The 26752-nt window shown below is 42.2% G+C and overlaps 1 protein-coding gene across 1 annotated transcript in view; it reads right to left on the bottom strand.

The window, feature by feature from the left end:
• STAG3 (STAG3 cohesin complex component) overlaps positions 1-26752 on the bottom strand; it is a 127447-nt gene that overhangs the window by 99681 nt on the left and 1014 nt on the right. Inside the window, exons 2-9 of the mRNA XM_073622889.1 lie at positions 25988-26096; positions 22140-22220; positions 17605-17701; positions 16515-16591; positions 15324-15528; positions 11439-11590; positions 5143-5216; positions 2336-2459 (exon numbers count right to left, since the gene is read on the bottom strand). Coding sequence (XP_073478990.1) covers positions 2336-2459; positions 5143-5216; positions 11439-11590; positions 15324-15528; positions 16515-16591; positions 17605-17701; positions 22140-22220; positions 25988-26096 — 919 coding nt within the window. The remainder of the gene's footprint in view (positions 1-2335; positions 2460-5142; positions 5217-11438; positions 11591-15323; positions 15529-16514; positions 16592-17604; positions 17702-22139; positions 22221-25987; positions 26097-26752) is intronic.

Raw genomic sequence — 26752 nt, 5'->3', positions numbered from 1 at the left:
CCCTTTGGTGCGGTGAAGTTGTCCTGTCCCCTTAGCAGAAAAATACCCCCAAAGCATACTGTTTCCACCTCCATGTTTGACAATGGGGATGGTGTTCTTGGGGTCATAGGCAGAATTCCTCCTCCTCCAAACATGACGAAGAGCTCCATTTTGGTCTCATCTGACCACAACACTTTCACCCAGTTCTCCTTTGAATCATTCAGATGTTCATTAGCAAACTTTAGATGGACCTGTACATGTGCTTTCTTGAGCAGGGGGACATTGCAGGCACTGCACGATTTCACTCTATCACGGTGTAGTGTGTTACCAATTGTTTTCTTGGTGACTATGGTCCCAGCTGCCTTGAGATCATTGACACAATTCTCCCGTGTAGTTCTGGGCTGATTCCTCACCGTTCTCATGATCATTGAATCTCCACAAGGTGAGATCTTGCATGGAGCCCCAGACAGAGGGAGATTAACAGCTATTTTGTGTTTCTTCCATTTGCAAGAAGTCACACCAACTGTTGTCACCCTCTCACCAAGCTGCTCAGCGATGGTCTTGTAGCCCATTCCAGCCTTGTGTAGGTCTACAATCTTGTCCCCCACATCCTTGGACAGCTCTTTGGTCTTAGCCATGGTGGAGAGATTGGAATCTGATTGATTGCTTCTGTGGACAGGTGTCTTTTATACAAGTAACAAGCTGAGATTAGGAGCACTCCCTTTAAGAGAGTGCTCCTAATCTCAGCTTGTTTCCTGTATAGAAGACACCTGGGAGCCAGAAATCTTGCTGATTGATAGGGGATCAAATACTTATTTCACACATTATAATGCAAATCCATTTATAACTTTTTGAAATGCGTTTTTCTGGATATTGTTGCTGTTAATCTGTCTCTCACTGTTAAAATAAGCCTACCATTAAAATTATAGACTGATTATTTCTTTGTCAGGGTTAAATGTACAAAATCAGCAGGGGATCAAATACTTTTTCCCTCACTGTAGGTGCACATGGAACTCACTTTATTGAAAGTTCACATAGAGTATATAGCACACAAGATCAGAGCCTGATCTCATTATCGTATACAATGCAAACTGTAACTAGGAATATCATTAGCACATCTAAGGAACAGCCAACATAAACATGAATCCTAATTAAACAACTAGCCACCTAGGTGATGCAGTGCCCACCCAGACAATGCTTTGATTAATCAGGGATCCCAGACTGCCTGGCAACAAGCCCACAACCCTGGATACACAAAGTACATTACACATTATCATAAACAAACACATAACATCCCACCAAGGTTCGATAACAATGACAAGATGCAATATTAATCCCATCTCCAAGAGATGAGCAGACAGACAGAAACAATAGGTGACTCAATTAACAATGGGAATTCACAACTAGGAGGCACACAATGGGGCAAAGACACACATAACACCCTAAACAGATTATAGCAGGAGACCCCCAGTATCAGGTTGGTCTGAGCTGATTATATTAACATCTGCTCTGGGCTTCAAGGTCTAAAGCAGTCATTGCTGGTTTGGGCACAAAGGACCTAAATTTGTATCCCGGTCCAAGATTCCCAAAGTTTGTATGTTTCGGGGAGACAATTCCGAACGCTGTGGATCAACTGTCTTCCCTTCCAGAACGGGTGCCACAGAAGGTATGGTGAAGGTGGATTTAGTAAGTCAAAATGGACTTGTGTCCATGTAATTTTTTTTTTTTTTTTTTTGGTTTTAAATAGGAATGGGTAGAAGGAAGAGGGGTGGGGTGGAAGTAGGTGGAGCTGGATGGATGGGTGGGGGTTCTAGTTCTGCCCAGATATGGGTTTTAAAGCCCACTGCCAACTCAAACTATTTTTTTGTAGTGTGCAAGGAGCTGAACCTCTCAATTGTCCCAACTCACAACTATCAGTGTCTCTGTTTGGTAGACTACTCCCTGCTTCCTGTCATTTGAAAGGTGTCAGAACAGGAAGTGAAAGGGTAATCTCTTCAACAGAGGTTTATAACCCATCCATGCTTGTTTAGGCGAAGAAAAAAAGAAGCCAAAACTGGAGTTGGGCTTTAACCGTTATCTGGTATGGATAGATATTTATTATTTTGCATTATGGCAAACAAAAGGATGATACCAGCCAGCTTGTGACTGCTTAGTAGAAGTGACTCTGGTGGCTGTAAAGCCACCTCATTATTTCTACATATGGATCCCCCCCCCCAGTCCCAGAGTTCATCCAGCCTTTCTAGGAATACAGACCACTGATGGACACTTTCAGGGTGAAGAGTGTAGAGCAGCATTCGGAAAAATAACAGATGTGATTGACCATCCTCGTGCCATATGGCATCTCTATGTTCCTCACCTTGTCATGCAAATTCCACCCTAAATACTTCAGATAGCTATCATTCAAAAAAGAATGGGGGTAGCTTTTGATCCAGATTCCAAGTTCTTCTATGCACAAAGCACGGACATCGGCATGGACATCACTATGTACAACAGCAGAAAAGAAATGGTCAAACCAAAGAGTTGAGGAACTGCTGAAATCATTAATATATCATAACGTACATTTATTATATTTATAATGATTATAATGTGTCTTAAAGCGAATCTCCACCCAAAAGGGGGAAGCTCCGCTTTGTTTGCTTCCTCCCCTGCCACATTTGGTACCTTTCGGGGGGAGCGGGTACCAAAAACAGGTACCCATTCCCACTTGCGGGAGACTTCGCCGCAGCGAGGTCTCTCGGAAGTTCGCCCCCCCTCCCCCCATCTCCTCCTTCCCCCATCGCAGGGCCATTCACCAAGCACAGCAAGCTTTGCGCATGGGCAGTGAACCGGCTGTAAAGCCGCAAGGCTTCATGGCCGGTTTCCCTTACAACAAATGACAGCAGCAGAACCCGAGAGCCGACTGAAATAAAGGCTGGGCTGCCGACATCTTGGGATCCCTGGACAGGTAAGTGTCCTAATAGTTAAAGTCAGCAGTTACAGTATTTAGGGGGCTGGAGATCCTCTTTAGCCATTATACAGAATGACAGCCCAGCTTAGGCAGAAATCAGAGCTGAGCTGCTACATTGTGGGATGTGAGATATTTAGTTCCTGAGTCTGGTCTGCCCAGCAACTCAGCCCAGGCTGAAGAGAATGCATTGCCATGCAGCTGGCAGTATCTGGCAGCCAAAGGCACAACAACACGGTATTATTAAAAATAGTACAACACATGGCAGTCTGCAAATGTAACACTGCAAAGGAGAGAGTGTGACATTAAAGTGGAACTTCACTCTCCCTCATACATCATTGACTATTTTTAATCCTTACGCTGCTAGCATTAATAAGTAGGGAATTATATCATATTTACTTGTTTTAAACTATTTTTTAAAATTATTTCTTCAGTTTACATCCCAGGAGTCTTCAGGGAGGGGGGGGGGGTTCTCAGCTAAGTACGCCCTTCTGCCTGCATGCCCGAGCTAAGGACAGATGGATTCCAGGAAGTACATGACTCATCTGCCCTTATTCAAGATGACAACAGCCAAAAAATGCTAGGGGGCTGCGTGGGCTAATTTTGTATATCAATAAAAAACAATTTTGCAAAAAAAAAAAAAAAAATGCTAGGGGGGTGTTTTCAATGTAATTTATTAGCAAAATAAAGCATGGTCCGCCCTATAGCAGTTTTACTGCTACAGGGCGGCACCTCTGCACCAGATCATGCAAAATTAAATAATAAATTTTATATATATATATCTATATATAGATATATATCTATATATAGATATCTATATATAGATATATATCTATATATAGATATATATCTATATATAGATATATATATATATCTATATATAGATATATATATATAGAGATATATATATATATATATATATATATATATATATATATATATATATATATATATATATATCTCTATATATATATAGAGAGAGAGAGAGAGAGAGAGAGAGAGAGAGAGAGAGATATCACACACATATATACACGCACACATGTATATACATAAACACACACATACACGTGTGATCCGACAGGGTAGAGGGCGCACATGCGCGCCGACGGCTCGCTCCTGCTGTGTTTACGAGCGATCCGCAGGTCCCGTGGACTGGATTATCAGGCAGAGAATCAGAACAGTGATCTGCCTACGTTAACAAGGCAGATCACTGTTCTGATAGGAAAGAAGGTATGGTTCCTGTGTTCCTGCAAAGCAGGGAATAAATTCCATCTCTTCCCCTAGTACAGCACCTCACACAGTACACATAAACTTTAGCTAAGCACACAGTTAATCCTTTGATCGCCCCTGATGTTAACCCCTTCCTAGCCAGTGTCATTAGTACAGTGACAGTGAATATTTTTAGCACTGGTCACTGTATTAGTGTCATTGGCCCCCCAAAAAAGTGTCAGAATGCCTGCCGCAATATCCCGCTATAAGGGTACTTTCACACTTGGGCAGTGTATATACACGTGATCTGCCGCACAGTTGCAGCCCTGTAGCAGTAAAACTGCTATAGGGCGGTCAAAAAGTTGTTAATCTTCTCCTTCAGTGCACATGAGCATCACATGAGCAGGAGCTGTGGAAATTTTTTTTATATGCTGAGCCACCATGGGATCCTGTAGCATTGTTTTTCAAAAGGGTATTTCAGTGAGTCAGGCATACTTGGGAGGGCAGTAGGTCAGCTGGTGTACAGGAACCCAGGTTGTCTTCTTGCCTTTTAGGTATACTTTAAATGCAAAAAGTCAGTGAAAATAATGGCAGACATCATTTAAAAGATGATATAACCACCTCAACATAGGCAGGTATTGGAGATTTCACAAGCTCCAGGATAGTAACTAACAGAAGAAGAAGCCAGGGGGTTCAAGAAATGCTTCAAGGGTAAGTTCAGGGACTGATCTCACCGATCGCCGCGATGCACACCCCCCCCCAGGGGCGCGTGAGAACAGTCGTTCTGGGAGGACGTCATATGACGCCCACCTAGAATGAGAGCTGCGCCGCCTGGCTGTCATTTGATGGACGGCGGGCGTGAGGCGGTTAAAAAGGTAGGACATTTCAATGGCAGGTCACAAGCACCGAAATGTTAGTTATTCAACATTTCAAAGATGGGGGTCACCAAGCTAATAGAGTTTGCATCAAGAAATAAGAAGAAAAAGAATGAGATAACCAAAATGACTCACCGATAGCGGTGCACAAACACGCCTTTGAATAAAGAATTCATCATATTATCGACATCCTCCAAGTTTGAACCAAGCTGAAAAAAAAGCAAAACACAAATGAAATGATGCGTCACCCTTTAACACATGGTGCTGTAAATCTCTGAAGAACTGCTCTTAGCTTTCCATAAAGAATGATACCTGACCCTGACCCAGCAACGTGTCTGAAATAAGAATGGTAAGCATTGCCCAAAGAAACAAAATCACATCCAAGCCAGCACTTTAAAGGGGAACTCCGATTTCAACATAAATATTTCACATGTGGGCAACACAGCTCTCCTCTATCTTTATAATGGATTTAAAGCGGAGTTCCACCCTGAAATTTTTTTTTCAGACTCTAAACCTAAAAAAAAAAAAAATTTGGAGAAAATTTTTTTTTTTTATACTTACCAGAATACCAGAATGGCCCTGTTGCTATGTAGTCCTCCGAATTTGCCACTTCCTGGTCCGCAGAGCTCCTCGCCCTCCCCCTTTCACACGGGCTTTCCGATCAGGTCCGCCTGTCAGTCTGTCAGGCGGACTGGATCGGAGCCTCCATTCACTCTTATGGAGCGGCGGATGTCGAGGGTGACATGTCCGCTGACACCTGCTGCTATCCGATCCGATCCTGTCCGTGAAATTCAGACAGACGGTGACCCAATTTTCCATCAGTCTTGAGGATCGGATCAGGGCTCTGACAGGTCCATCTCAGCACAGTGACCTGTCATCTGCCGGATCAGCGGATCGATCCCCCGCTAAGCAAAGAGGAGTCCGCCCGTGTGAAAAAGCCCTTAAAGGGGTTATAAACCTTTGGGTTTTTTCACCTTATTGCATCTTATGCATTAAGGTGAAAAATCGCCTGTCAGTCACCGGCCCCCCAGCCCCCCCGTTTTACTTACCTGAACCCTCGAACTTGACCCGGCAGGGACGCGCTGTCTCTCTGCCCGGGGTTCTCGGCTCTTGATTGGATAGATTGATAGCAGCGCAGCCATTGGCTCCCGCTGCTGTCAATCAAATCCAATGACACGAGCGCCAGGGGCGGGGTCGAATCCTGCATTCGGCCTCTATGGACACCGAATGCTGGACTCGGGAGGCAGCCCCCTCGGGGAAGCGCTTCTCTGAGGGGGTTATCAGATGTGGGGAGGATATAAGCAAGAGAGAGGTTCCCCCAAAATGGGGTTTTTAGGCAGCACAATGATAAAGGAAATCAAATTCAGTATCAAAAATATAACAAATTTATTAAAGTATACCATAAAAGTTAAAACAATGAGCTCCAGTGGGGGGCATTTAAGATAAAATTACATTACATATTAATAGGCTGAACATATATTGGCAGACATATATTCACAACAACACTCGGTGGCATGAATATTTGAACCTGACGCGTTTCAACCCCTGTACTTGGGGTCTTCTTCAGAGGATTAGTCTGCTGAAAAATATACATAGATGAAATTGATACATGTAAATAAATTACATTAGTATAATGGTAGTTACATTCACCATGTAGAATATGGATACAATAGTAATAATTTACCCAGTAATATATGTTCAGCAGAAAGGAAAACGAGGCCTCCCATATGGAGATCCCTAGGAGCGACTATCCTCCTGTCCCCTCCAGGAGAAGGACACCGGGCACCCCTACCGCCAACCGCGGTTCAGGCCGGGGTAGTGAAAGCAGCGACGTGGCTTGCGAGAGGTCACACTCTTGGATACCACCCACCAGACTAACGAAAACAACCAGGGAGCACAGAGGGTTACACCTGTGAGGGTAATCAAAAAGTTCCTCATAATAAACTCAGTCATTTACATGGTACTGATTATATGTCCAAGAAGGGACAAGAAAACAGAAATTATATATATATATGAAATTTTCCAGAGGCAGTATAAGGTATGGGCAGCACCTCAGTGTGTGCTCAATGTGATGACGATCCGTATGAAAACGTGATATATAAGAAGACCAAAGTGGAGTGAAAGGATGAAAAATAGATAATGGCTAGTGAGGACTGGGTGTAGGAATATGGTGAAAGGAAGTGAATGCACCGAAATTGCTAGGAGAAAAGATGTGAAAAAAGAGAGGGGAAAAGGGGAGAGAAAATGGGAAGGGGAGAGGGGGAAAAAAGGGAGGGGAAGGGGGGGGGTTGGGGGTGTTTTGGGGTAAAAAGGGGAAGAAAAAGAGGTTGCACAAAAAGTTAAAAATGAATTAGTTACCTCAAGGGGTACTAAAGGACACGTGTTTAGGCACTGTGTTGCCCCATATACAAAACTGGTGCCTGTTAACCAAACCCGGGATTGGTCATAGGGTATAGCGGGCTCGGTGGATTGGTATCCCACACTGAGTCCACCAGTCTGAAAAATAGGTAAACATCAAAGTGTAAGTTGTAGATAACGAATGGTGGCCAAGTCATTGTACAACAAGGTCACTATGGATAAACGGGGGTCAATGCAGAATCAAATAATGTTCGCATGAGCCTCCATTGTATAGGACAAAAAGTAGTGCCTAGACAAGGACCAAATACAGAGTAATAGAAGTGATACTTACTTGGTGTAAATTGAAAAGTGCCTGCTGTTCACCAGGGAGGAAGAGAGACTGAGGGTGCGCTGCGAGTATACCTCTTATATACTGCCTACTGGGGGTGTGTACTCACTTATGATCAATCCAGGTGTGTGCGCCATCCCTGATTGTTCTGCGGTGGGCGGCGTGACCGCCATATAGGCAGTCGAGCGTGGCTTCCCCGGCGTTCCGGAAGAGCATAGCTCCGGCTCAGCGTCACTCTCGTCGGAATCTCGCGATGCCGATGACGTCACGCCGCACGCGCGGGGCCCCGCGCATGCGCAGTGGCGAGCGGCATCCGAGAGTGTTCCGGAATGCCGCCGGCAAGGAGGAAGTAATCCCCAATGCAGCGCCCGGTGGCCATCCGGGCATCCAATGGGGAAACATGGGGGGGAGGAGCCACCTATAGGGGCCGGCTCATTCCCCCCCCCCACCTTTGCCAGATCGCAAATCACCCCCAATCCTGAGATGGGGGCGGAGACAGCACTGCAGGACTCCCTCAATCAGGAGGGGAGGGGGGGGCAGTTCCAAGTGGAAAAGAGTATACAAAAAACGATTGAAAAATTGTACAAAACATATATCTGTTGATTCATAGCAATGTCATTCATACTAACATTGGCATGTATATCTATACGTAAGGAGCATCAGTACAGGAGGAAAACTTCAAATGCATATGTTGGCATCTACATAACATCCCGATAGGGGAAAAAGTGATAATGGATAAATGGGGTATATGAATTGATGACACATACTAATATAATAGAATATCCAATTATTAAGAGAGATAACCGGGGAATAGGAAGCATAAGAAAAAAGAACCAACAAGAATAAAGTAAAGTAAAATGAAATGAAATGAAATGAAATAAAATAAAATAAAATAAAATGAAAAAAAAAAAAAATATAAAACAGAACAATAAAGGGCAGGGCTTATTGTCACCAATTTTTGTGAGCTATATATAGTTTCATTGGAAACTAACTATTGTGTTTTTCCAGAAACGAAACCCTTTAAAAAGGGGGCAAATGAGATAGCCTCATTGAGTCCTGGGAACGAGGTGGAATTAAGCATAAAGATCCACCTCTGTTCGCGTTGCAACAAAGTTTTGTTCCAATCGCCGCCTCGAACGGGTATATGGACTCGATCGAGTGCGGCGAAGGATACCTTAGGCATTATAGAGTTGTGGATTTCCATTACATGGCGTCCAAGGGGTAAATATGGATTACTAATTTGCATATGGTAGATGTGTTTTGATATCCGCTGATGGAATTCTTGCTTGGTCTTACCCACATAATGCGCTCCACATTCTCCACATTCTCCACATGAAGACTCTTCAAAAGTAGCCGACGTGCAAATAATTGCAAATCAGTTACAGCTTCGAATAAATCGAAGTTCCCTTGTGGACAAAAAGTGAGCCCACGTGACAATACATTAGCTTCGGCTGGGGATAAAGGGTGTGATGATAAATTAATCACACTGAGGGATTCTGTTGGATCAGATGTGGGGAGGAGCCGTGAGAGCCGCCGAGGGACTCCAGAAGAACAGGTTCGAGGCCACTCTGTGCAAAACGAGCTGCACAGTGGAGGTAAGTATGATATGTGTTTTTTTTTTTTTTTTTAATTTACCTTTACAATCACTTTAAGCATACACTTTTTCAGCCTCTTGATACACCTCAACCCCACTTGCATCGCTACTGAAGACGCAATGCATTATGGGACATGTTGTTTCCTGTGTTCATCAGTTTTTTGAAGAAGTTGGTCACCACTGTTCTCCACCTATCACTGCTAATAGAAAGGGAAGGAAATGACTGCAGCAGTCACGACCGTGGATTTTTAAGGTATTTAGAGAAAATTATTATTAATTGTTATACACAGCGATCATTGACAAGGGAAAGAGGGGAACTTTGGGCTAATAAGTATTTTTTTTTGCTAGAAAATTATTTATATATAAATTTTTTTGGGTTCTATTTTTTTTTTTTTTTAGCAGAGACTCTAAAGAATAAAATTGTGGTTGTATTTGCCCAGCATTTTTTCAAACGCATTTTTTTGGCAAAAGAAACACTTTAATGAATTTTAATGCAAAAAAAGCAATATATAACCCAAAAACTGGGTAACGTTATAGTCCTTATATTTGGTTAGTTTGTTAAGGGTCCATTATTTTGTACAATATATAACCCAATTTCTGTTAAATATATAAAAGATGATGTTATGCCAAATAAATAGATATCCAACATGTTACGTTTTCAAATGCTCGCGGAACGGCGGCAAACTACGATACTTAAAAATCTCCATAGACGACACTTTAAAAAAGTTTACAGGTTACCAGTTTAGAGTTACAAAGGAGGACTAAGGCTAGAATTATCGCTCTCGCTATAAGATTCGTGGCAATATCTCATGTGTGGTGTGAACAACATTTACATATAATGCCCCTACACACGGTCTGACATTGATCGGACATTCCAACAACAAAATCCAGGTATTTTTTCCGACGGATTTTGGGCCAAACTTGTCTTGCGTACACACGGTCGCACAAAGTTGTCGGAAAATCCGATTGTTCTGAACGTGGTGACGTAAAACACGTACGTCGGGACTATAAACGGGGCACTAACCGATAGCTATCGTCTCTTAATTTATTCTGAGCATGCGTGGCACTGTGCGTCGGATTTGTGTACACACGATCGCAATTTAAACGATCGGATTTTGTTGTCGGAAAATTTTATATCCTGCTCTCAAACTTTGTGTGTTGGAAATTCCGACGGAAAAAGTCAGATGGAGCCCACACACGATCGGAATTTCTGACAACACAATCCGATCGCACTTTTTCCATCGGAAAATCCGACCGTGTGTACAGGGCATACGTGTGCAACCTAAGTATGTGTTTGCCTCTGGATGTGAGCGGTTTAAAAAAAAAAAAAAAAATAATAATATATATATATATATATATATATATATATATATATATATATATATATATATATATATATATATATATATATATATATATATATATATATTTATATTATATTATATTATATATATATATTTATTTATTTTATATAAAAAAAAATATATATATATTTTTACACTGTCCCTTTCATTTTAGTTTTTGGATCACTTTTACTGCCATCACAAGAAATGTAAACATCCCATAAAATAGAAAGCATGACAGATTCTCTTTATGGGGACATCTGTGGTCTATAAGACCCCAGATCTCTCCTCTACTCTTGAAAACATGAGATAAAAAAAAAAAAAAAAAAAAGATCTCATGCTATCCAGAAAAAAAAATTCCCTGTTTACATTTTCCCTAACTGAAGTGATGAAATGCTTGTCGCTTTCATTCGCCTAGACCACAGAGATGACCGGGGACATTCCAGTCCTCTATCAACACTACTGTCAATAGCCGCAACCGCTTTTATGGTGTAGGGCAGTGGTTCTCAACCCTGCCCTCAAGTACCCCCAACAGGCCATGTTTGCAGGTTTTCCTTTATCTTGCACAGGTGTTTTAAATCAGAGTCAATGGCTTGTTATTTTGGACATCTATTTTATCTAAGAGAAAATTCCCAAAACATGACCTGTTGGGGGTACTACAGGGCAGGGTTGAGAACCCCTGGTGTAGGGCAACACCACCAGAAAAAAATGACAATGACACAATGATGTGCGACATGTAAGGTACGTGATTGGGCGTCAAGTGGTTGAGCACATTGTAAACCATTTAAACAAGATTTTGCTTCATTACCTCTTGTATCTTCTCACGCAGATTCTCCAGCCTCTCTGGTGCCCGATTTTCTGGGCTTTTTGCCCTCTCCACATCCAGCTGACGCTTGCTTGTGTCAATGTGATGAGTCAATTCCTTCGCTACTTTCACCATACCGGTCATTATTTTCATGGCTACAGATTCAAAAAATACACATTTCTCATTGAATCCCCCTTGCCACAGTAAGAATTATTAGGTTTGTATACAAGTACATGGAAAGTGGAGATTTAGAACTTTGGTTGGTTTCAATAATGACCCAGTGAGCCTCTTCTGAACTAATAACTCTTACATTAGTTTAGGAAATACATACAATATACACCTATTCTATTCAGATATACTTAAATGCAGTGGCGGCTGTTTTTTTTTTTTGGGGGGTGGGGATTGACAAACAACCACCCCCAGGCAGCCGGCGGCACCTCCCCTGCCCACTGTCTGCCAGCAATTACCCCATCTAGGTGGCAGGCATCGGCTCCTGTGTCCTCTTCTGCATCAAGGCGGCTTCTGTCGTGTGGCTCCTCCCCTTCTCCTAGGCGTCCAATAGGATCACCTGTCCTTTCAGCCAATCGGGTGACGGGTCTCAAGACCCACTTCCTGATTGGCTAAGAGGAGGTAAACCAGCGTTTCTCAACTCAAGTCCTCAAGGCGCCCCAACAGGTCATGTTTTCAGGCTTTCCTATATTTTTGCACAGGTGATTTGATCAGTTTTACTGCCTTAGTAATTACCACAGCCGTTTCATCTGATGGAAAATCCTGAAAACACGACCTGTTGGAGAGCCTTAAAGACTGGGAGTTGAGAAACATTGGCTTAGACCCTTATTAGAGGAGGCACTATGGCTAGCAGGTCTTCCAACTTTAACCACTTGCCGACCGCTGCACACAGATATACGTCGGTACAATGGCAGCGGTAGGCAAATGGGTGTACCTGTACGCCCCCTTTAATTGGCGGGGCTAGTGGACGTGCGCCCGCTGTGTACATCGTGACCATGCCCGCGGGTCCCGCGGACTCGTTGTATGTCTGCGGGGTGCCCAAGATCATGTCACGGAGTGGAAGAATGGGGAGAAGGCATTTCCCTGTTCTGCCTACTGACATGACAGAGATCTACTGCTCTCTGTCAACGGGAGCAGTGATCGCTGTCATGTCGGTGGTAGCCCATCCCCCCCCAGTTAGAATCACTCCCTAGGACACACTTAACCCCTTCATCACCCCCTAGTGGTTAACCCCTTCCCTGCCAGTGTCATTTACACAGTAATCAGTGCATTTTTATAGCACTGATCGCTGAATAAATGACAATGGTCTCAAAATAATGTCTAAAGTGTCTGATGTGTCCGCCATAATGTCGCAGTCACAATAAAAATCGCAGATCTCCGCCATTACTAATAAAAAAAAAATAATAATAAAAATGCCATAAATCTTTTCCCTTTTTACTAAAAATATGTAGAAGAATACGTATCGGCCTAAACAAAGGGAAAAAATAGTTTTTTATATATTTTTGGGGGATATTTATTATAGCAAAAAGTAAAAAATATTGCTTTTTTTTTTTTCAAAATTGTCGCTTTTTTTTTGTTTATAGCGCAAAAAATAAAAAACCACAGGAGGTGATCAAATACCACCAAAAGAAAGTTCTATTCGTGGGGGAAAAAGGACGTCAATTTTGTTTTGGTGTAACGTCGCACAACTGCGCAATTGTCAGTTAAAGCGACGCAGTGCCGAATCGCAAAAAGCGCTCTGGTCAGGAAGGGGGTAAAATCTTCCAGGGCTGAAGATGTTAAAGAGCCTGCTAACTAAAAAAAAAAGTTGCAATAGCTAAGTAAATTTACCCAGATATTGGGACATACAAGAGCCTCATGTTGTTTTTAAAGCGGAGTTCCATTCATTTTTGTGTTTATTAAAAGTCAGCAGCTACAAAAAGTGTAGCTGCCGACTTTTAATAAACAGACACTCACCTGTCCCACAGTCCAGCGATGCGGTCGCCCGAACAATCGATTCTCTCCCTCTCCTCTCCCCATCATTACAACTGAGGGCACCCGGCCGTGACAGCTTGCGGTTTGACAGCCAGCTGCGCACTGTGATGTGTCCCGGGAAGATTGCAGGGAGGGAGGGGGAGAGGAGAAGTTCCGCTCGGATCGCCTATGCCAGTGGTTCTCAACTCCTGTCCTCAGGACACACTAACAGGCCAGGTTTGCAAGATAACTGAAATACATCACAGGTGATATCATTCGCTGCTCAGCGATTGCAGTATTCTAGTCTGCATCTCCCCAGGTAATACTTAAAATCTGTCCTGTTAGTGGGTGTTGAGGACAAGAGATGAGAACCACTGGCCTAGGCGGTCCGAGCGGAAGTGGGAGCGGGTACCTGTTAAAACTAGGTACCCGCTCCCCCCCCCAAAAAAATGACATGTCAAATGTGGCATAGGAGGGAGAGGAGTGGTTAGAGTGGAACTTCCCCTTTTGGATGAAGCTCCACTTTAAGACCTAGGGGTATTCACCCAGGGCAGATATGTTGCCGTTTGGTGGCCAATTAAAAGGGACTCCAGTTCTTAGTAGGAAAATGTTAATGCCCCAAAGTGTTAGTGATCCGTCATTCACTTAGCAACTCTTTTTTGCAAACAATACTCCACCGCAAAAAGATATCTCTCCACTGCTGTGGGTCCCCTTTAATTTCCTCTTTCTGAAAGCAAGCCCTCCAATCCTAGTGCCCTAAAAATGTCAGATAACCTATTTTCATTCTGATTTCTCCCGTGCAGAGAATTTTGGATTTAAATTAATGCAGGTAACCAAATGTTACAAAAAAAATAAAAAAATGTAGGATTCTTGTACTCACAAACATTTTTTACTCTTTTTTTTTTTGCCACAGGGGAACAGTCGACCTCCGGGGGGTGTGGGACATTTGCCTGTTGCTTTTTAAATGGTATAATTGTAACTTCTCTACCTCACTTAGTATTGCTAGCTACTTCTGAGATCTCACTTCCTGTGCAACAATGTATAACCCACAAATAAAGGAGAAATGGTCTGCTATTTGGCTTATCCATTTTAGGGACCCCAGAGGTCTGTAGAGTATCTCAATGAAGAGGAGAGCTCTATTTACCAGAGCCTTCCGGGCTTCCAAGGAAAGACTACAGCTTTAGAATGCCTAATGCTGTGTACACACGGGCGGACTTTTCGACCGGACAATCCGACCCTGTGTGGGCTTCATCGGACCTTCAGCTGATTTTTTCTGTCGAAAATCAGATGGACTTTAAATTTGGAACATGTGTCAAATCTTTCCGACGGACTCGAGTCCGGTCGAAAAATCAGTTCGTCTGTATGCTAGTCCAACGGATGAAAAAGGATTCAAGGGCAGCTATTGGCTACTGGCTATGAACTTCCTCATTCTAGTCCCTTTGTACACCATCACGTTCATACCAACGGACTTTCGAATGGACTTTAGTCCGTTCGTGTGTGGGCAAGTCCGAAACTCCGTCATAACTCAGTCGGAAATACCGTCGGACGTTTGATGCTGAAAAGTCCGCCCTAGTGTACACGGCATTAAGGTGAAAGCATAGAATGCCTTAAGGTGAAAAACCGTGAGGCTTTACAACCCCTTTAATGAACTAACGCAGGGGTCTCAAACTGGCGGCCCTCCAGCTGTTGTGAAACTACAAGTCCCATCATGCCTCTGCATGCCTCATACTTGTAACTGTCAGCCTTGCAATGCCTCATGGGATTCGTAGTTTCACAACAGCTGGAGGGCCGCCAGTTTGAGACCCCTGAACTAAGGACTAGATGCAAACAACAGTTGTGCCCATGGCTATTTTTTACTTGCCATCTTTTTTTTTTTTTTACTCAAGTTCAATCGTAACTCTCATGATTGTGATAAAATGTTCTCACCTGCAAAGGTGCTTGTGTGACGGAAAGCTCGCACCTGTGAATCGGAAAGCCCAGTAAGGAGGGAGATGAGGGTGTCCATGAGAACATCATCATACATGATATTATACTGACAGCTGATAACCAGCTTATCCAGGAACTCCCCAAAGTTGAGACAAAATTTCTTCCAAGGCTGTGTACTGAGTGACAGGGGGTAGTCTGCAGAGTCCTACAGTAGGATCAAAATTACAATAAATATTATATTTCAAAAGTGAACACTAGTAAGGTTAAAAAAAAAACAAAAAAAAAACAAAACCCACTAGCATAATATAATACAATAGGAATAAAAAATACTGTACATTTTCCTTTTGGCTTTAAAGTGGTAGTAAATTCTGTTACACCACTTGTACCTACAGGCAAGTAATAAGGCTTACTTGTAGGTACAGGAAATACCTCCTAAACTTGCAGTTTAAGAGATATTCAAAGTGAACGCAGCCGATGACATCACTGGCACACGCATTCTGAAGGTCCGGCTTACAGTGCTGGAGCTTCAGAGCCCGTGACGTCATCACTCCCCCGGCCCCTCATGTAGCCGGAGGCCACTGTAAAGGAAATTTGTAAGTTCTGTATATAATTGTATTCTATTTTATATGTATTGCACACTGCCCTCACTGTGCACACGGCACTAATAATGTTTTCAGAACATGTTTGCATTCTTTTGAGTCCTGATTAGAATTAGTCTGCCTATGTTACGCCCCTTCTTACCATAAAAGTACAATTGTAATATTAATGTGATACCTACTTAATCATGTATATAAAAAACGTCAATTGCGTCATAATAAAGCAGAACAGTTATTTGGAAAGATGCCGAGCGTATCTTTTGTGTCTGTTCCCTACTGCAGTAGTTATTATTGATTTGGAACCACTAATCAATATGAGGATAGGAGTTGCCTATCTATAAATTTCCATGTCACCAAGAACCCAGAAGGAAGACCGGGGGAAGAGATCAGTCCTCTCAGCAGTGACATTGCAGTGCTAGAGGGCTTCATTCTAAGGTAAGTTTCTCATAATGTGCTAGTATGTGATGCATACTAGCACATTATGGCATTGTCTTACAGGGATTTTTTTTAACCAACTGCGGTTTACTCAAGCTTTAAAAACCAAAAATATACAATAGTAGGATTACAAGTCTTTCCTTCCTAGTCTAGCACTGACCTCGCCAAAGTCTTCAGTCATCTTTCGAATGATGTCCGCATTCTCCATTTTATCCAACATTTCCTGGGTCACCACACCTGCCAATAAACAGACAAAAAGTAATTCACACAGAGAACTGTTTTTATTTTTAGAAAGAGAAGCAGCTATAACTGCTCCCTCCTGCAACAGTGAATTGGTACATTCCCCCTGATTTTCTGTGGGCAGCCTTCACATTCTCTGCTTTCCTACATCAAACATAACTGGCTCCTATGTAAACTGGTTTAGTATTTGGTTAGGCTGTGGCAGGTAAAGTAGACTAGAAGTCATACCTCCCAACTTTTTGAGATGGCAATGAGGGACACCTATCAGCAAAAGTATGCAGGCATAGGACACACCCCTTGCCACGCCCCCTTAAAGGAGAATTGTACACAAAAAACAAGATTGGTTCAACCCACAAGTGCTTTTTTTTACTACTATTATTCCTTTATTTTGGCTTTTGGAATTTACAAATGCAGCAATTTAAAAATCAGCTGAAAGGTTTAGCTCTGGGAAACACTTTTTGATAGATAAAAAGTGCATTTTATATACATTTCCATAGATCAGACCAAAATGAGGGACAAATGAGGAGGAATGAGGGACAGAGGGACTTTGCTCCAAATCAGGGACAGTCCCTTGAAATCAGGGACAGTTGGGAGCTATGTATAAGTGCCATGGAGGCAGATACTCACATAAACATTTCCATAAAAAGTTTGGCAACACTTCATAGTTCTAAATCTGTATTATAAGTATTGGGTGGACTGACTCTTTTAACAGTAGTATGACTAGTACAGAAATGTGATGATTAGGCATTTATTGAATGGGAGCCTCTGGGGTTGATTTACTAAAACTGGAGGGTGCAAAATCTGGTGCAGCTCTGTATAGAAACCAATCAGCTTCCAGAGTTTTTGTTCAAAGCTTCATTGAACAAGCTAGAAGCTGATTGGCTCCCCCCATGCATAGCCGCACCAGATTTTACACTCTCCGCTTTTAGTAAATCGACCCCAGTACATCATGGCATGAATCTCTTCCAGCAGCCAGCTATACAACTAATAAAATATAAACACAACCTCACCTTTACATCCACAAGCCTGTATTAGAAAATTGATCAATTCCAGGAGAGCAGCTGCTCGGTCTTTCTTATAACTTTCCAACCAATCATCAACAAGAACCTGCACCAAGAGATAATATAAAATCCCACAGTTAGACGAGCCTTTTTCTGACATTTGTTAAAATCAGTATTTTTTGCTAGACAAATAATTAGAACCCCCAAACATATTACCCTAGAGAATAAAATGGCGGTCGTAGAATTTTTTTTTATGTCACACGATTTTTGTGCAGCGATTTTCCAAACGCAATTTGTTTTGAAAAAATACACTTTAATGAATAAAAATAAAATAAAAAAAAAACAAAGCATAATATATATACCTCAAAAAAATATATTTTACTTTAAGAAAAAAAAAAAAATTATGTTTAAAATGGCCAGAGAACTGAGAGTGATGTAGATGTTGCTCTGGTCCTCCAAGGCCATCTAGCCATTGCTTATCTCTATGTAAAAACCCTGCCGACCGGTAACGTTAGCCCGGGAACCTGCAGGAAGGGGCACCTATTCCACTGCTTCTAAAAGTGACCTTGCGGTGAATTTTCTGACTACAGTTCCACTTTAGCTGGTACCAGACATACAGTCACAGACATATATACAGCATGGGCCTTCTTTGATGGTACTGCATATGTTCACTCTGGAAACACGATCCATCCCACGCTCCCAGCTGTCACCCACAGCTCCAGGTCTCCTATTAACATTTGGGAGCCAGAAGGACTGGCTCCCGATTACATGGTCGCTGGGATAGCCTGTAATTGGCTATCAGAGTGATCACCTGTACTCACTTTCTTTTCTGAAAGGAAGGTCAAATGTCATGGACAGGTTCAAAAGGTCAGAGGCAATGTATTTTTTTGGGGTTTTTTTTTTTTTTTAGTGTCGCACATGATTTTGTAATTTTACCCTTGGAAAGTTATTATACTTTGGGTACTGCGGCTTATTATTCAGAGTTTTTTTATCACTTTTGGAGGGGTGAGTGAGAGGAATTATTTATTAAAATTTCTTGATTTGGTTAGGTAGATTAAAAAAATATATATATATACATATATATAATCTTTTTTTTTTAATCTACCTAACCAAATCAACATACACACACACACATAGAGGCATATTTCTAAAGCAGTGAATGTGACATTCATCAAGCATTCACTGCAGGTAAATTAAAACACACGCACTAGGAATATTCATCTGCAGTGAACGTTTAGTGAATGCTGCATTCACTGCTTTACGACTACCTAACACATATGTGCAAAAGAATGGGCTTCAAACAGCTACATGCTGCACATATGTATCTAATGTTTATGTGCTGAAAGCGAGCTCCCGGGCTGTCAAAGTGCACTCTCGGTCTGGACGAAAGATCAGTAACTGGTAAGGATTGTGATCATGATCGCCGATCCTTAGCCGCCCCCCCCCCCCCGGGCATTCAATTCAGAACGGTTTAAAAGGGATACCAGGGTGGGCGAGGAGGAGTTAATTGTACCCCATAATGTTGAAGTTTACCTTGGAGAGAAACCAAACTGCACAAAACAGCAAGGAAAATTCTCTACAGTTTTATTCAATGCTACACTTTCTATCTATACATTTTTGTGGCTTGTGGTTACCCAAATTTCAAACTGCAACTTTCCCCCCTTTTGTTTTTTTTCAGAAAACCTATGCAGCATGAAAGACGCATGCAAACAGAAAGAAGAAATACATACAACTATAGGACTGTGCTCACCGTAATATATTTATATTATTATTTTTTTTTTTCATTGAATGACACAGAAGTTTTCCCCTTCTGGATTGGACACTGAATGTCGGCCATCCCAAAGAGAACTTCTCTACACTTTCCACTACCAGCAAGGCTCAGTCTTTTTGCTCGTGTTCTGAGGGAAATGGACATCATTTATTCAGTTCTGCCAGGAAATGTCTGACCTATTTTTTTTTTTGCTAGCATTTTCTCTTAATTTTTTTTCCTTCAATCAAAATTTTTAACCTCTACAGCCTATTAGTTTGGCTTTTGAAGTGTCGCAAGTCAGCAACTTAGCAGTGACCTTGCAGCCTGCTCTTTAATGTAAAAGACAGAGTGGGAGCTCTTGTAGGGCAAAGCAAAGTCATTGGATCTGCCAAGTCACTTCTGGGAGGGGGGAGCTGAGCTGTTAAAGTGGCTGTAAAAGGCAGAAGGATTTTTTTATCTTAAAGGGGTTGTAAAGGTTCGTGTTTTTTCACCTTAATGCATCCTATGCATTAAGGTGAAAAAACACCTGTCAGTGACCGCCCCCCCCTGTTTTACTTACATGAAGCCTCGAACTTGTCCCACGGCCGCCTCTCTGCTAGGGGGGTTCTCAGCGGTTGAGTAGATAGATTGATAGCAGTGCAGCCATTGGCTCCCGCTGCTGTCAATCAAATCCAATGACACGGCCGCCGGGGGGGGGGGGGGCAGGGCCGAGTCCTGCATTTGGGGTCTATGGACGCCAAATGCTGGACTCGGGAGCGCACCCACAAGGTAACCCCCGGGAGAGCACTTCTCCCAGGGGATTATCTGATGTGGGGAGGAGCCGCAAGAGCCGCCGAGGGACCCCAGAGGAGGACGGTCGGGGTCACTCTGTGCAAAACGAGCTGCACAGTGGAGGTAAGCATGATATGATTGTTATTTAAAAAAGAAAAAACAAACCTTTAGTGTCACTTTAATGCATTAAGATAAAAAACCTTCTCTGTGTGTAGCAGCCCCTCTAACACTTACCTGAGCCCCATCTCTTTTCAGCAAGAGGAGGTAAGTATAACATGTTTGTTCTTTTTAAGGGCTCTTTCGCACAGTAATGTCCGTTTTCACAGACTCCGCTTGCTCAGCAGGAATCGCTCCGTTGATCCCCGCTAAGCCAGCGGATGACAAGTCCGTCTCTTCTCACTGTGGAGGGACGGACCTGTCAGAGCCTCGCTCTCTTCTATGGGAGATCAGATGAAAACCGTTCCGCCTGTCCGTTTTCATCCGATCCACCAGACAGATGGAAAAATAGGGTTTCCATCCATCTGGATTTAGCGGAGCGGAGCGGATCGGATGACAGCGGAATTGACACCGCTGAAATCCGTTGCTCCATAGAGATGCATGGAGCGTTCGTTCGTGTCCGCCTGAAAAACTGACAGGCGGCCGCCTGAAGAACTGACAGGCGGACCTGAACGGTCCGCATGTGTGAAAGGACCCTAAAGAAAAAACAAAAACGAGACTTTAGTATCACTTTAAAGTGGTTTTAAAGTCAGAAGATTTTTTTTTTATCTTATCTATGCATTCTATGCTTTAAGAGAAAAAAAAAACCTTCTGTGTGCAGCAGCCTCCCCTCATACTTACCTGAGCCCCATCTCGATCCAGCGATGTTACACAAGAGCCTCGGCTGTCCTCATTGGGTGAGACACAGCACTGGGTGCTATTGGCTCCCACTGCTGTCAATCAAAGTCAATGAGCCAATGAGGAGAGAGAGGGGGCCGAGCTATGGCTCTGTGTCTGAATGGACACACAGAGCAGTGGCTCAGCTGCCCCCCATAGCAAGCAGACAGTCACGGCTCTCTCAGAGCCAAGGGGGAGAACGCATCGATCAGCCGTATTTGTTCGCTCAGTTCTCATTGCAGATACAATGCTGCATCCACCTAGGTAACTATAAATGTTTGTTTTTTCAAAAGTCCATACTTCTCTTTAAAGCGGAGTTCCAACGACATGTTATAATTTTTTTTTTTTTTTTTATGCATATCTTAGGGTCGTGACATAGACATATATACCACTCACTTGTTTATAAAATTTTGCCGCTCAATGTCCGCTTTTATATCAAAAAGATACTTAGATTATGCTGTCCTGGTATTTTCCATATTGCTTGTGGGCATGTGAAGCCCACAAGCATAATGTTTCGGGATACGGCGCAGCTGAGTGACCCGTTCTCGCGCAGTATGACAGGCTCGCAGTGCCGTAAACTTCTCACGTTGCCATCACAACAGGCGTAGGTGTCAGAAGTGCCCGCCCCGTTTTGATGGCAACGAAGCCCTGGGCGCTGCCCACTGACTCACCAATGACACACATCTTCCCAGGAGCAGTAGTGAGTGGAGGAGCCGAGGGTCGTCAGGAGCCGCGGTGAGGAAGGGGAAGATTTGAAGGGACCACATAGCAACAGGGATTGAAAGGTAAGTAAAAAAAAGAAAAAAATTCTCCAAATGTCATTTGTTAGATTATTTGCTGCACAGTAATAAAAAAATTATTTTTATGGGTGGAACTCCTCTTTAAATACTTAGACATCGATAGCCAGGCTACAGCTTCCCTCTAAGGCAGGGATATGCAATTAGCGGACCTCCAGCTGTTGCATAACTACAAGTCCCATGAGGCATAGCAAGACTGACAGCCACAAGCATGACACCCAGAGGCAGAGGCATGATGGGACTTATAGTTTTGCAACAGCTGGGGGTCCGCTAATTGCAAATCACTGCTCTAAGGAGTTCAGGAGCAATGAAAAGAGTTAAATGGCAGCGGCACTGACTGCACAGATTCTCACCTGAATGGCGCTCTTGCCTCCTCTGATGGCCTCAAACAGGTCTTTTGCGGGACTCTCATCTCTTCTGATTCTTTTAGAGGCCTTATGGGGAGAAACAAAAGAAAACTTAAGTGAGTTGCAATTCAAGGGATGCCAGACAAAAAGATGACAGACACACGGATGCTGTAAAGTTGCAACTAAAGCCCAGAATTAACCTCTGTCCAAATGTATCTGCTCCACGGGGCTCCCCACACCTACACAGGGCAGGACAAAGCCCAGAAGCCACATTACAGAGAGGACTACGTATCTATAGCTGGCTCCTAACTTTGTGAGCCTTTACTACTGCTGCTCTCAAAACAGACAGACAAACTGACAACTAAATTCTAAATTAAAGCTGAACATCAGGAAGATTTAAAGGAGAAGTATAGCCAAAGCTCGTTTGGTTGGACTTCTCCTATGGATCACAGGAGTGCAATTCGTTTTGTACTCCTGTGACTCATTTTCAGCAGACAGCGGGCTGAAGTCCTCTCTCTGCTGACATCGCCAATGTCAGTCCAGGCACCGCGTCATCTCGACAATGGAAGTCTGGATCCCCCTGGTGCCTGGACTGACACCCAACTCACCCTCTCAGCGAGTCGCTGAGAGCCTGAGACGGCCGCTCCCCGCCCCCTCCACAGCTCAGCGCTCCAATGAGCGAGGAGGGAGAAGAGAGCGGAGAGCTGTGGCTGACAGTCTGCAACTCTCTGCTCACAGAGCTCTGAAAACCGAGCGATTGGTGGTGTTTGATCGCTTGGTTCTCAGTGTAGAGGTGCCGGGGGACTGATGCTGCATCCACCAGGGTAATTATGAATGGGGAAAAAAAAAAAAATACCCATAATGATGGACGGTATATGAAACGTGATCTGCGCTCGCAGCTGGGTATTGGTGTACTTTTGGCATTTGACCATAGTGGCTCGCAAGACTTTCTTGTTTTTGTAAAAAATACCCATACTTCTCTTTTAACTTGATATCAGAAATAAGGTCCCCAATAAGGATGAGCTCCGGCGTGTTCACACACTCCACGTGCAGAGCCCGCCAGGAAGTCAGCATCTCTGCAGACGCACATCAGGAAAATGTTTCACTGCCTGTGATTAGCGCCGTGCCGTGCCGACTTCCTGGCGGGCTCTGCACGTGGAGTGTACAAACACGCCGGAGCTCATCCTTAGTCCCCAATATCAGCCGAACCCAATCTTTCTGGCATGAGGGATTGGTTTTCTGAAAGACATAGCACAAGCACTATGCTGTATATGCCCCTGAGGAAGACACGTGATTAGCCCTGTGATCCCCCTGAAGAAGACAAGGGATCAGCCCAGTATCGTCACATGTAGGGGAGGGGCCAGGACGGTGGAGGAGCTCAGATACATGCTTGTTTGTACAAGCTGCTGACACATAAAAGTTTGGAAGTCATTTGGAGAGGAATCCTATGCTTAATTGCTTTTATAGTTTGGTGCGCTGGGAGCACCTAAAGTGTGTGAGTATCCTGATGTTATGTTTTTTAAATACATTTTTAAACTAGTGATAATGCACTATCCAGCCTCTTTCTTGTTTTAAAATTGAGGACAACTTCTTCTGGATTTTCCTGTGGGATCCTACTGAGCCAGTTTCACTTAGAGCCCAGGAGTGGCCTATGTGGACCAAACTTAAGTGTACGGTCACACTGTTGGAGGTGAGCACATTCACACGGGGCGGGGGGGGGGGAGCCCATGTGCGAAATCACCCTCTTCTGATCAGGATTATCATCACTAGAGTCACTTTTTGGACAGTAATACGTTTAATACCCCAATTCCAATTTGCACTTTTGCTTCTGTGGATTGATGAAAATTGGAGGAAAAATCCCTTTTTTTAAGGAATAATACTAAATTTCTTTCAATGTGAGCTTGCTTGTTAAAAAAATATTTATTAATTTTGTGTTCATAGTTACATTTTTTTTAGCAATATTGATTTTCATTGTTTATGGTACTATCTATGCATTTGTAAGGTCCAGTACCACACGCTGCATTTTTTTGTATATATGTTTTCACAGATTATGGGATTGTGATCAATGCTTAGCAGCTGTGAATTTGCACTTTGTTTCACAGGAATTGTTATACCACACCTGATGCCGATTGCAGTCTCAGCTTGCTCTAGAGTAGCTCGCAAGATTTATAATATTTTTATATGCTGTATATCCCGCTTTAAAGGAACAGGACCATTTTGGGGTTACAACCACTTTAAGTGTCATACAGGCTGCTGAACACAGCAGAACACTTATTACTGCTCTGACAGTACAGAGGATTTGAGATTCAGACACATCCACCAAGAGAAAATGGCACCCCGAGTAATTTTATTCTGAACGACAACACCTCATACAGTTTGCGCATCATCATTAGCAGGTACTAAGAAATGTTAAGCATCTAAACAGAACCAAAACAAGTGCTTTTGTGGTAAATGAAAATTTTAACAGTGCTGTAACAACCCACATTTTCCAGGAACCAGATTGGGGATTTGGAGGGAGATGTTGAAATATCCAAGATATATGAGGATATATGAGTATATATGAGGATATAATCAGGATATATGAGGATATATAATGATATATAATGATATATGAGGATATATGAGGATATAATCAGGATATATGAGCATATATGATGATAACCTGGAAAACACATACACTGGAGCTTCAAGCTTCATCTCCTACTTAAAAAGGAGAATACAAAATATTCCTATAATCACACTTAAAGCGGTATTAAGCCCAAAGACAAACATTTATTATATTGCAGCTACCAACTCTTGTGATGGCCGAATTCGCTTTCTTTTTGAGGATTTCTTTCTTTTATTTTCGCCTGGTGATCTGCCCAGTAAGTCCGTTGTTTTTTTTAACAGAATAAGTTCTCTTGCAAATTTATCAGTTAAGAGTGTTGAGACAAGATAGATAGATAGATAGATAGATAGATAGATAGATAGATAGATAGATAGATAGCTAGCTAGATAGAGATGTATATATCTATCTATCTAGATATAGCTCTCTCTAGATAGATATATCTATACATTTACACACACACACATTATGTCTATCTATCTATCTATCTATCTATCTATCGTGTGTGTGTGTGTGTGTGTGTGTGTGTGTGTATGTGTATATATATATATATATATATATATATATCTATCTATCTATATAGATATAGCTCTCTCTAGATAGAGATTATATATATATATATATATATATATATATATATATATATATATATATATATATATATATATATTATACACACACACACACATTATGTCTATCTATCTATCGTGTGTGTGTGTGGATAGATAGATAGATAGATAGATAGATAGATAGATAGATAGATAGATAGATAGATAGATAGATAGATAGATAGATAGATAGATAGGTAGATAGAGATGTATATATCTATCTATATAGATATAGCTGTCTCTAGATAGATAGATAGATATATATATATATATATATATATACACACAAGTTGATTACAGACTAAAAGGAAGAGCTTAAAAACTTTTCACTATCTGTTTACAAAAACGTTCATTCTAAGAAGTACAAAAATTCATTAAAACGTAAGGCCGGCCATAAATGGAGCAAATCTCTTTCCTGCAACCACGACTTGCAGAAAAGAAACTCACTCAATTCCCCCATCAACACAGACATAGTTGTCAAGAGGAATCCCTCCCGCGGAGCAATTGAGTTCATCCGCTCATCAATCAATCAACTTGGGTACATTCAGCCTGCCCATACATGGTTCCAATTGTCTATGGCCAGCTTTAGTCATGTGAACAGTCTGTTGTCACAAGCTGTAGAAAAATCTCATGTAACTTACTTGGGTGAGTTTAATAAAAGCCCTGCTAGGTCTACTGTGCTTCTTCTTTAAAGTGTCTTCAAAGTCACTTCCATCATCATCAGAAAACTCTTCCAGACTCTCCAAATCACTAAATTCAATTCACAAGATTATACATTGAACACAGAAAGCTAAAATGACATTCAAATATCCCATATGAAAAGATTAGATTTTTATACCCCCAGTAAAATCCTTTTTTTGGAGCTACTTGAGACATAGGAAGTCATTACCATTAAGATATACTACTGCCTAGAGGAGGACTGGATGGCAGCATACAAATAACAAAATATTTGTTAAAATATATGTTGGAATACAAGGCTTCCTCTGATTGGTGAGATAGGCAGATAATGTCACAATATCCACCTCAGCCAACTTTAGTTAGGGATTGTATTCATTAATAAAATACAAAGCTTCCTGTGAATGGCTGAGCAGAGCCGACTTCACCGTCCCTCTGCCAGAAAACAGCGCTGTATACTGTATGTACAGTTCATATAGTGCTGACAGCAATTGCATGTCTTAGTGAAGGAAATAGTTTGTTTGGACCAATTTGGTTCAAGCATACTATTTAAAGTGATTCTAAAGGCAAAAAAAAAAAAAATAATAATAATAATAATAAATAATAATTACTATATACATAATTTTTTTTTAAACAACAAAAATGTTATACTTACCTACTCTGTGTAATGGTTTTGAACAGAGCACCCCAGATGCTCTTTTTTTTTGGATCCCCCGCCAGTTGCCCTGGCT

This window comes from Aquarana catesbeiana, linkage group LG03 (assembly GCF_042186555.1).
Source record: "Aquarana catesbeiana isolate 2022-GZ linkage group LG03, ASM4218655v1, whole genome shotgun sequence".
In the NCBI taxonomy this organism is placed as follows: Eukaryota; Metazoa; Chordata; class Amphibia; order Anura; family Ranidae; genus Aquarana; species Aquarana catesbeiana.
Note: the sequence above shows the minus strand (reverse complement) of the source record. Positions and strands in the feature narration are given on the sequence as shown.